At 45.1% G+C, this 12,612-nt stretch overlaps 1 protein-coding gene across 14 annotated transcripts in view; it reads left to right on the top strand.

Annotated features, from left to right (window-relative positions):
- The window catches only part of celf5a (cugbp, Elav-like family member 5a), a 192,266-nt gene that overhangs the window by 144,677 nt on the left and 34,977 nt on the right, over positions 1-12,612 (top strand). For 10 of the 14 annotated variants that reach the window (XM_030432840.1, XM_030432849.1, XM_030432842.1 and 7 more), the window contains exon 4: positions 10,281-10,409. In XM_030432840.1, the coding sequence (XP_030288700.1) occupies positions 10,281-10,409 (129 nt within the window). The remainder of the gene's footprint in view (positions 1-10,280; positions 10,410-12,612) is intronic. The other 4 variants (XM_030432850.1, XM_030432843.1, XM_030432848.1 and 1 more) reach the window with 1 other exon arrangement.

Raw genomic sequence — 12,612 nt, 5'->3', positions numbered from 1 at the left:
TTCTCATACATGATGTAGAAGCCCTGTTGTGGAAAACCTTTCCAGGGGTTCATTATTTCAGCAACGCAGGGCTCCGTGAAAAGATATGTGATATAAGTAGATCTGATCATTCAGACGGGTCGGGATCAGAGGGGGAGAATTGAGGTGGAGAAAGTCCTGTGTGCGGTTCTGCCTCAGGCCCCCTGAAACACTCTGCCTGTCCCGGATCATGAAATGTTTCAGTGGAATCACATCTTCTAAAAAAGAAAAAAAAAAAGTTCTGATTGACCCTCTAGCCTAATTAAAGCGCACCATCGCCAATAGAGAGCAGATAAGACAGCTCAGCTGTCAGTGTGACTGACAGGGTTAGGCTCTCCCCCTGCAGTCACATCAGCACTACAGAGGCCGTGCATACAAAGAGCACACGGCAGCACCGAGAGCGGGAAGCGCTCTAAGTTTAGCATCTCGCCTCCTATCAAGAATCGGCTCCAACTAATAATACGGAAGTGGTAAAATATAAAAGTACACCAGTGACATGCTTTAGGGCTTATGTATTTATTTATGCATTTGCAACAGCAATTCCCCATCTCATAACTGTTAACACTGCAGTTTTTTCAGAGCAAAGAGAGACGCTCTGCACTGGTGTATATGCAAAAACGAAGCTGCTGGCTGGTGTCACATGCACAGAGCAAATCTGAATCCACTTTCTTCAAGGTCCCTGTAGGTCGAGGCAGGTGAGTGCTCGAGCGCACCCTATATTCACCCTACAGCTCTCAGTGTTCGGGCCGGGGGAAAAGCTGACATGCAGGGTGGCCTGTAAGCCTCTTTTGTCCATGTGCAGCAAAGTCATCTGCCAGCTCAGTTGCTCTGGCAGACAAAGCTTCAGAGAGATAGCCCATATTCTGGTACATCCTCACTCTCTCTTGAGCTGGAGTTGGGCATGGCCCCCTCACTCTCTATCTCCTAAGCCTCGTCCCTTTCAATTTCTCCTTCTCTCTCTCTGTCTCTTTCTCTCGTGCTCATGCAGCCTTTTCACGTTTTTCTCATCACCTTTTTCTGTTTTGTTTGTGTCCACATGTATATTACCATGTCTGTGATAGTTGAGCATTATTTCATAACCTTTAAGTCTGACTCTTTTTCCTTCCATCGCTGCTTTTGCCTGTCAGTCAACCTTTCCACTGTCTTCCTCCCAGGTAGAGGTTGTTTTTTTATTTCGGGCACGAGTTTATATTTTGCAATATTGCAGAGGTGAGGAGGTGAGAGGATATTGGTATTGTACTCTATATTTAACACAATCAGATCAGGAGGGCAGGATATCACATGGGGCTCAGTTTTGGCTCAGTGTGTAATGAAGTTTGTTGTCTCTCGCTATAAGTCAATTTTGTCCTTCCGTATGAGAAAAAGAAAGAGGTAATTACTCGAGAGCAACCATGAAGGCTAATGAGCTACCATGAAGGTAACTCATTAGCCCTCCAATATAATCACAAGGTGATGTGTGAGAATGAACAGAGATGGAGATAGTGAGGCAGAAGGAGACGGACAAAAAAAAATCAGACAAAGAGGGGAAAAAAAAAATGATGTCAGAGAGATGATACGAGAAGGAGCCACCGCGCTTTGAGGGAAAGAGAGAGAAACTGTGCGTTTAGAGGGAAGAGGTGGGGGTTGGTTGAGGGGGCTGGCCGAGGGGGTGTGTCCAACATTACCCTCATGAATCAGTGTCAGCGGAGCGATGAGAAAATAATTAAGAAACAGGCGAGCGCTGTGTTAAATACTGCCAAAGGTAAAAGGCCCATTCTACTGGATAGGAACACAATCTGGATGGGGGGGGGGGGAGAAGAATGGCAATAAATGGGATAGAGGGAAAGGGGGGGGGGGGGGGGGGTTGAAAATCCATATCATAACGGATGCCAAAACGCCCTTCAGATGGCATTATGAAGGGAGACAATATAAATGGCGCTGCCATATTGTAAATGTTTATATACAGTAGCTACGTATATACACGTTTGCGCAGCAGTTTCAGGATTTATGACTGCAGCCATAATACACTGAATTCAACACAAGGCTGCGAGTAATATTTCACATTTGTTATCATATCGAGTGTAAATTTGCTGAGACGTATATGGTGGAGATAAACAATTTTTTAAGCAATTTCTCCTTCTACTCTTCAGCCTTTCAACTGTTCTGCTCTGAGGTGTGTGTGTGTTTGTGTATGTGTGTGGGGAGGGGACAAATATGCATGCCAACAGTTACACCTACACCAGCTCAGAGGTTTCTTTTAGCATTCGAGTTACGTGGTGGACCCCGAGTCAGAAAACTGTAATTGTGCGTTTAAGGCATCCAGCAGCGCAGAGCAGAGCGGCCATTAGATTGCACTGATGCATAAAATCCGTGGAGGATATCGGAGTGACGTACAGGAGGTCCTGTGCATGCATGTGCAGATGTGTGGGTGAGGCTTTTAGGTGTCATATGTGATAGCCATCATCCTCTTTCTGCCAGCAGCACAGAGAGAATTCATGATCGTTGGTCTCCAAAGACATTATAGTTTGATCTCGAGCTCTTTGGCCTGACTAATACGCTATAGGGCCCGTGATGCAACAGTTGCCAACAGCAGCCTCCCACTCACTACAGCGTTGTTTGTTTGTAGAAAGTGTTTCCTTGGCCTCCTGACACCCTATATTTGTATGTATACAACGTGTCCTGTATACGATTGTGCGTTTGCCTGTTGATAAAGCTACTTGCATTTGCGGGCTGTTCTATTTCTTTTGTGAGCGTGTCTCTATATCATTTTATGGTTACTTTGTGTGTAGCGGCGTGCATGTTTACAATATGTATGCATATATGAGCAACCTTGTATCAGTGTGCTTACATGTATGTGGAAACCCTGAGGCGTAATCCATCCCAGAGGAGTGCTTAGTGAAAGATGCGCAGCTTTTGCAGCACGGCTATCAAGGCCCTGCACACAGTGCTCAGTGGCATTTTTACTGATGGCTTTTATGGGTCGCAGCCAAGCTGCCAATGAGCAGCCTTGACACCAAAATAATGAAACCATGACATGAAATCAAGCTGGTGTCAGTGTAGGTGCTGCTTGAGTTAGAGAAGCAGGCCCCTGAAGCTGCTATAAAGGGAACACGTCTAAACTGAATTATAGTCTGAATATATGCAGAACAAGGCTGGGGACTTTACAGGCAACTTGGCAAGCATCACAATGAAATACGGTCTTTTTACCATTCACATATGATGACATGTTGGTGCAGCCTCTGTAATTCTTTATTCAGTCATATATGTTTCAACCAAAGTCAATATTGCATTGCTTTGTTGCTGGAATTACACAATGGAGAGCGCTGGGTTTGATGGCATTGTCTTTTTCTTTTTTTTCTTTTCGTGGGAACAACAGTACTGTTCTCTTTGCAATGCTGTTTCCAAGCAACATCTCCAAAGTTGTGAGAGGGAAACAGCACTAATAAGCTCCCTCATTAGGGCCGGTTCATGGTAGGCCTTACAGTTTGTGCTGTCAACTCTGTGGGTTAGCATGCCAACTTCAAAAGACAGCTGCAAATACAAGCACTGTACGCACAGGACTGCTAATTTACTTTAGGAATCGGTAAACAAAATTATTCTTGCGCAGCCTAAGGTGTGCCGGTTGGAGCCTACGAGCGGCGTACTGTCTCCACAGCGTTATGACAAAATGTGTCCCCTCGCTGGCGATAACATAGCATATAAAAGACTCGTTATTCAGGAGTTCGTTTGGCGAGGTTGTCTCACCCTAAGGCTGTGCCAAACCTCACACCTCAGCCGTTCCTCCCGCTGATCCTGTACCGTACTCGCCCGTACACACTCCCATGTACTGTACATGTGCGCATACACACACACACACACACACACACACACACACACACACAGACACATCCACACTCACCATCTCATTAATCCAAACACAACCCTAGTTAGATCCCTATATGTAATAAATTGGATTAAATTCCACTGGCTAAGCACTGTGATCTCTTAGGGTTAATTAATTTCATTCCATTCTGTCTGTGTTTCTTATGCTTGAACACATGCTGACACTGTTATTGTGTGGCATCCTGCTCATTGGAGGAGTATAATGGGCTCGCGAAGGAGAGAGAGAGGGAGAGAGAGGAAGCCGGAGTGTTTGGTATTCCGGCTACAAAGTGATTTTGATTCCTTCTTTCTTTCCTTTTGACGTGGAAGTGCGCTGCGGCAGCTAGCTAGCTTGTAATATGGTGGATCCTTCCCCTCCTCACAGCCTCTCTCCGGCTCTTATCTTCCCCTCCAAATGAGAAAAAACCTGGATGGCTTCTTGGGGCCCCTGTTTCTGCCTGGATGCTATCTCATTTGGTTTTAATATATTTATCCATTCATTATTGTTCCCTTTTATCGGCCGGCTAATATTGTTCATAATTTGTCCTTATCTCCAAGCCTGACAGTCAAATTTACACTCCGGCTCGGCAAGACAGCCGGAGAAATGACCCCTTTTCCAACCCCTCCTTCCCTAACTCCTCTCCTCCCTCCATTCCTCTCCTCCTCTCCAAACTCCAATGAAACATGACTGACAGCCCGCTGTATAAGTAGTTGTCATAGCAACCTCCCCCATCCCCTCTGACAAGTGCTTTTTCTCTATAGCACGCTCTCTCCCTCTGTCACAATACCTCCCTCCCTCCCTCCCTCCCTCGCTGTTGCAACGATTGAGAAAGAGACAGACAGAGAAGGGGAAATTTGAAAACCAGAGAGCACCTAAGGTAGTCGGTACGCCTTTCCTTTCCCCGCATCACCCCACATTCCCATCCCCTCCTCCCCTCCTCCCCCCCTCATCTCCTCCCGCCCTTCCCCTTTCCTCATCCTCGCCCACCCCTCAAGATGATTTACCAACTCCTGTGGTGCACCTCTTTCATCCATCCCGGCTTATCAAGGACTGCAGGACTGTATGCACATCAACTTACAGTACGGGCACTTCGCTCTCACTCCCCCTTCGAAAAAATTAACTCTCTCCCTCATTCTCTCTCTAAACCTCTGCTTCCCCTACAGTAGCTCCCTCCTTTTTTTTCCTTCTTTCTCTTGTTGCTCCCCAAAAAAACTCCTGCCCTGCCCCGTTTCTATTCAGTACGTCTCATTTCACCTTCGAAATCCTCAGCAGCCTGCGGTGTAATCATACAGTAAAAGAGTCTCCTGCACTGCACTGTGGCCACAGAAAGTACGTACAGTATGCAGTACGGAGAGGAGACCCCTTCAAACTTTCCCTGGAAATTAACATTATGTAACAAATGAAGCTATTTGCGAGCGCATTTATAGGGGAAGGGAATTACAGCTGTATTGTTTTATCATGCGCGCGCCGTAATGGTCCGAGCACAGCGTGGAGAATCGAGATATGAAATATTACTGATTTAATTTGCTTTTATTTATTTTTTTGCGCAGCGACTCAAAGACTTCACACAGGGCCAACGCGCTCGCACTGGAGAAGCTCATATTGATTAGGAAAAGGGTCAAAATGGATGCGGTAATCTCCAGTATGTATAAGCAGGCAGCGCGCTGCCATTTCATTATTCCGGAGTTTAATTTCCAATGCATTTATTCCAAACAAGCATCTGTTTAGTAACTCGGAGTAAATTAAACATGATGGGGGGTGAATTTCAGGATGCCAGTGGTGTGTGTCACGATGGAGTTGCATACGGCCCTCTGCCACAGTGAGCTGTAAATGCATCTTAATGCCAGCGTGCCGCACAGCTTTCACAGTTAACTCGCCGACGGTTATTAGAGCCCTCCGAATTGTTTAGGTGATGGCTTTTCACTGTAAACACCGCGGAGGAGGAGAGAGTCGCCCTAATTCAAGATGGCACTTGTGTCGACTGGGCTCTGTTTGCGTGATGTAAGCAAGAAAAAACAGCTCATAATTTCTTGTCTTATTTCGTATTCATCTATACAGCAGGCGGCATTTACCACAGGTGAGTGGCTGCAGCGGAGAGATGATTCAGCTGTTTTTTTGTTTTGTTTTTTTCTTTTTCTAAAGGCTGCTTGAGAGAGAAAAGGGTAATCCAGAGCAGCATTTTCTGCTAATCATGCTTTAACCTCTCAGCTCGGCGGAATGTTTCAGGGTTGCAGTTGAATTCGCAGAGCTGAGAAACACGATTCAGTTGGAAACATTCCTGACATCGCTTCGAATTAATTATGTTAAAACACAGTTGACTTTGGCTTGATAGTTTTTCCCATCCTATGAGTAAGCCATTTTGTGCAGATACAGGTCACTCCTAATCCAGACCAAGTAGGCCATGTCAATTTTTGTTTCCTGCCTCCATCAGACTCACTCATGCCTGAACTATCTGGGATGCTTGACCCATATATATTATTCATTTATGGACATTTTTGAGCACACTACGTCACGTACGTTTTTACATTGATTCAAATCGTGCTTGTCAAATTGTATTCACATAGCTACAAATCAGAACAGAAGTTGTCTCAGGGCCCCCCTTACTTTCTCTAATATTATTTACAGAGACCTAAGAATTCCCGCCGTGACCAAGCATTTACCGATAGCAGCAAGGCAAAAAAAAAAAAATTGCTTTTAAAGATACACTATGCAACTATCTGGAGAAAGATACCTGAGAGTTGAGTCGCATCCCCGGGTCATCAAATAATGACGCTTTCGGTTGACAGCTTCGGGTCTGATGCCAACGTGAGGCGCTGGTATTTGGCTAGATACAGTATCTGTGCTTTGAAAGGCAGAAACCTCGAGCAGAACCAGGCTCTGGGTGGTCGGCCGTCTTGACCAGTTTACTTCTACAGTTGGTCGATTACGTTATGCAGTGAATATCAGGTCAGTGGGGAGAGGTATTATACCGCATTTACTCTACTGCGTTATTGATATGAATCCATAGAGGCTGCTCGTGAGACAGCACTCACGCAGTCCGTCTTTGCCGTCAGAACAAACGTGCCGAAACTCCAGTAAAAGACGCATCAAGATAAAGATCGGGATTTCACAATCTGTGTAAATATACACGCTTTCCATTTTAGTACAGTAACAAACACGTGACACTGGATTAATGGTAAGTGTTGCAGCGCCACAGTTAAAACCAGCTCCTGTCTTTTGGATTTGTCTACTCAGGGTGTACTGAGCGTAAGTCATCTGTGTCTTAAGCGGCACTCACAACCCAGCGCACAGCCATTGTCGTCGCACTCGCAAAATAGAAGAAAATATGCTTCGGGTCAGGCTTAAATGCATATAGCCGGAATAAATTGTGAGCCATTACGCGGACAGCTGGATTGATCGAAACACGGGGAATATACAGAATGTTCCATTGTGACGCGTGCGAGACAGGCGACTGAGAAATGCAGCCGAGAAGCCTCCTGCGTGGAGGCTTGTTAGCAGCACGATAACGTAAATCAAAAAAACGGTGGAAGCTGAGGTGGTGGTGGTGGTGGTGAGCTAGCGGCGGGAAGTCAGCGGCAAAAGCGGTTTTGAACAATCGCGCTGGTTATAAATTGAGGTGGTGAAGATTTGTGTCAGTGTTTTTTTTTTGGGGGGGGGGGGGGGTTTGAATCAGTGAAGTCCTCAGAAATAATAAAAAAAAAAAAAAACACACATTAGACAGCACCAGTCTAAAGAACAGCTGCCCCGAAGACAAGTCATTTCATTGTTATTATGGCGTAGTTAGCTGTGGTCATGGCGGGGCATCTGTCATCTGTAATCCTCCATGTCAGCCTGAGATGACATCTTAGTTCATGTAATTTTCGTTTCTCTCCCTCCCTTTCTCCCTCCCGTGCTCCCTTTTTCTCTCTCCCCCCCCTTCAGACATGTGTAAATGGCTGTAGGTGTTTTGCACACACACACTCTCTCTCTCTCTCTCTCTCTCTCTCTCTCTCTCTCTCTCTCTCTCTCTCCATGTGTCTGTTTGCACACAGCCTGTGCTGCAGCGTTGTAGATAAATGAGATAATGTTTCAATTGGTCTATGAACACAACACCTAAAACTCCCAAGGTGGCATTTTAGTCGACAGCAGCCGCGGCTGAACCCTTAGACGGTGGAACGGATCTCCTCGATGATCTGTTTTCATGCGTTGTTAGCTTGTTTTTCCAAAGCGCACTCACGTTGCAGAACACGCACTCCATCACTCTCTCAGCCACAGATGAGAAACTCTTACTAAATGTCCCCGGCACATCTTTCTCACACTGTGGTCTGCTCCTGCATGTGTGTTCAGATTAGCAAATCCAGCCCACTGAACACGACAGTTTCTGTATTTTAAGGCTTTTTGTGTGACAAAAAGACTCAGCATGTGAGACTCAGCATCACACAGGGGATGTGATATATAGTGGCCGGCGATCCTTTTATACTTTGAGTCGTATAAATATTATTCCATGCAGCTGGAGAGGTGACGTGCCAGTTTGCAGTCTTTCAGCTGAAAGGATGGATGTGGCGTCATATTTTAAGACGAGCCGAGCTGCTCGCGGTGGGATCGCCAGGGTGAAGCTCATACGAAATTGATAAAGGTCATGCATTAATTCAAAACTTGTCAGATTCTCATCATCTACTTGACGATGGTAGTTAGAGCCAAAGTGCATGGGGGAACGCAAAGGGCGCGGCGGCGGTTTGCTCGGTGGTCCTTCGTGCCGTGTGTGGCTCTTCCAGCTGTATACAGGAGCGTATATGCGATGTGGTCTGGCGGCATTCAGGGGGAATGTGTGCAGTCCGGCCCCTCCCCCACTTCCTTGACTCATCTCCCACATCCAACCTCAGAATTTATATTCTCCCTCCAGCAAAAGGAAGGACCATCTTGGCCTTTCATTTTCCAGTTCAGGGCTTTCCTTTTTTTGCAGATAAATGCTCTCCAATCCACCCTGACAGATGTCACATTGCATCACTTCCATTTTGATACATAGCCTCTGATCCTGCCACTTGCAATAAGGAGCCAGCACCAGGGACGCCCCTCCCTAGACAACGCTCTGACACGGGTGATTATTTTAAAGGTGCATCATTGGTGCTGCTGAGTGCTGAAACCCTAGCTGGGCGCCGCGTTTCGCGCACACTCGCTGCCGTGCCCGCTGCAGGAACGTGGGTATCGGCTTGTGTCTGGGTCAGGGAAACGACAACAACACGACACACTCGGTAGTCGTCACAGGTCACCCTGACACCGCGCAATACCTCTTGCAGCGATTTATGCCGCTCCCAAACCCTTCACAGCGGCAGGCGCTAGTCCTGTCTCTCGCTCCCGTCTCTCCGCTGTGACTTCACGGGTCAGAGTTGGAGAAACAATCTGTATAAAGGGAAGGTTTTAGTGCTTCTGCTGCCAGCAGAGACATGCAGCACTGTAGCATTAATCATACAAGGCCAGAGTACATCAGTAAACACAGTGTGTCAGGTCAAGGTAAAGATCAGATCCCACAGCATTTAACAGGACTCAATAGCATACAAGCTATCTATTGAAAAGTCAGCGTTATTCATGGCATGTCTCCCAGCCTTTTCGTTCGCTCGCAGGAGAGAGACACACCATTGTTCACTGAAGAGCACACTGAAATATTTTCTCTGGCTACACAAAAAAACACTGGATCAGCAGCAATTAGTAGAGTAAGAGAGAGATAAAGAGAGAGAGGGGGGCGGTTGAAAAAGAAACGAGGGGGGGGAAAAAATGTAGAATCAGCGCGAGAAAAAGAAAAGCAGAAAAGAGGGAGGGGAGAGAGAGATGAATAGAGAAGGGAGAAAAAAAGAAAGAGAGACCGGGAGAAAGAATGGGTAAAATAGAGAGAGAGAGAGAGTTTCCAGCTAGTATAGCTGTGGTATGTGTAGGAGGTTGAAGCTGCCTGGAGCCCCTGGTGCTTTTAAAGGACCAAAGACTTGCTCATTGTCTCGGGTCTCTGTGCCTCTGTGTGTGTGTGTGTGTGTGTGTGTGTGTGTGTGTGTGTGCGTGTGTGTGTGCGCGTGTGCAGAAACCTCTTCATTAGTCTTCCCATTGCTCTTCCCTGCAGCCCCTGACCACCCACTTACCCCCGGCAGCTACAATATATGTGCACATGCGGGACTGAACCCAGTTATACGAGCGATTAAAATGATCGGTCTTGGAAAAAAAAAAAAAAAAAAAGAGGATACGATGTGACTCAAGCAGTGCTAAACAAACTGGACGGTTACTCATCTGCATCGAGGCTCGGTGAACAAATGTGTGTTCACTTAAATCTTCTTCTTAAATTAGACCCAGCTCCAAAGAAGAAATGACAAGCTTTCACCGCTGTATTTCCTCAAATTGGTTTCATAATTGAGGTCAAAGTTATAATTTAACCTTTTGTCTCACTGTTTTGTTCCAGAAGACAGGAAGTTGTTTGTCGGGATGCTGAACAAACAACAGACCGAGGAGGACGTCTACCGCCTCTTCGAACCCTACGGAGTCATCGAGGAGTGCACGGTCCTAAGAGGTCCTGACGGAAACAGCAAAGGTAGGAGCCATGATACAGCTGTCAGCACTATTTAGGTCACTGGCAGAGGAGTGACAGTGTGTGTGAGCGTCTACGTCAGCCAGGGTATGTGAAATATATGTGACATATGCGGCGGATATGGGTCAGAAAGCATTTCCGTGTAATTACAAACATTTTCACGCTGCGCTGTTTGATGTGCTAGTCGGCTGCAGGCGGTGACAAAAATGTTAAGCCTAAGGTATCAAATACGGTTTGATTGATGCCTGACTTTCATAATTAGGAACTGCGAGACGTTAAGTGGGAAATGAGTCAGTTGGAAATTATCCTTTTGTTTAGTTTGAAGAGAAATTATCGTAATTTGTTTTGGTGGCAGCAGACCCTCAGAAATCTATGTTTTTCATCATTTCAAAGGAGCTAATAGTGGAGTTTTGTCTTTGTTTAAAGACGGGTAGGGAGATTTTGCATAGCCGTGGATATATTCTGGATAAAGTCCAAAGGCCAGATGCAAAACCAGAACTCTCAACTCGCAGGGTAACCACCAGCAAAACAAGACGCCCCATGTTATCAGTAATTGTTATCCCATGAAATATAGCAATGATTGAAAATAAAACATGAGAAAATGCTCTATATTATGGTCCTTGCAATAAGCAACAGTAACAAGGTATTACATCATGGTCTGGGTTAATACTCGTTTCTGATTATTATTAACAATCGTGAGCGTAGTCCTTAAGTGCACCATCCTCTAAACACCACATGATGTCACCTGTTTACCAACCGAAAGTTACTGACTTTGAATTCTGCTAGCATAACGTAGCATAACATACTAGCTTACAGCTGGTTGGGCCAGTTTATCTCCCGTTGTCAAGTCGTATCTGAGGCTGCGTCCTATTTACTAGAGTGGTGAGCAGCCTTTGTATAAGGATCTTATGGGATTGTAATTACAGTTCCAGCTATTCGTCAAACAATCGGGTGTGCTGAGGAATCAGAGTTACAGCTTGTGAAAAAATGTTGTAAACTGATCGCAAAAAAGCATTAAAACATAAATTAATTGTGCGTTGGACAGTTCTAGCCTCCGGGTCACCCATTTATTCCTGATAATGGACACATTTCATGGGCATTATCCCTCACATAAGGCCCTTGTATATAAATGTATATAAAAGTCTTGAAAGATTCTTATAGTTGATGATAGCATCACAAACACATTGAGTTTAACTTACATAACTATTATGTCAGTGTTCACCATGAACTGTTTGTTGTTGTTTCTTTATTAAAATTCATACAGACATTATCATGTGTTTACTCAGCACTTATTAACAGCCTATTAACAGTAAGAATAGTGGTTAATAACCCATTATGGGGGGTTGCCTTTATTCGATAGAGCTTAAGAATAGAAAGAGGGTATAAGCGTATAATAATGTTAATAAGCATCGTAAAATTATGTTAATAAACATCTTTCTAGCACTTATAAGAGACCTACTAACTAACACTTTGCACAAGGAGCTTGATATAAAGCCTTAACAAAAAGGTGAGTCATTTTAAAATGCTGACTGTGCCATCACAAACTCTTCCTCAGCACATGTCTCACTTTGGGAACTCCTTTACATTACAAAGCCGCGTTTTACTATTCTGCCACTAAGCGTTAATCTTAGGGGCTCTTTCCTACGGATGCGCTGCATGCCCTTACTGTAACTACTGTAGTGTTGATATCTCGCAGGGCTTTTTTCAGGCAGCCGAAAAAACTTTTGAAGACATCCGTTCCCTCTGACATGCAGCAAAGAGCAAAGGGACTAGTGGTTTTTCATGTCTCTAAAGCCTATTCCCCAGCCGGCGCTTATGGAAATTGTTGTGGAATTATATCTAAGGGGGTTTGAAGCCCGAGCGCTCTTACTCTGCAGTGGTTTGGAGGAGGAGGAGGGAAAAAGATGGATGTCAAAACAATTCAAGTGTCCCCTCTGTGAGGAAGGGGGCAGCCAAGGGGAAGTTGTACATTCCATCAAGTACAATTTTTGACGTCCTTGTACTTTACTTGAGTATTTTTCTATTCATCCTACTTCTACGTTTGAGAGGCAAATTATGCACTTTTTACTCCACTACGCTCATACGACAGCAGTAGTTACTAGTAGTTAATCATTTAGACATAAATCCTGACGTTGCAACATTAAACAATGCTTGCACATAAAGGCGCCGATAATCAAGTAATACATATTGTTTGATCCTGAATGTT

This window comes from Sparus aurata, chromosome 11 (genome assembly GCF_900880675.1).
Source record: "Sparus aurata chromosome 11, fSpaAur1.1, whole genome shotgun sequence".
NCBI classification, from domain to species: Eukaryota; Metazoa; Chordata; class Actinopteri; order Spariformes; family Sparidae; genus Sparus; species Sparus aurata.
Note: the sequence above shows the minus strand (reverse complement) of the source record. Positions and strands in the feature narration are given on the sequence as shown.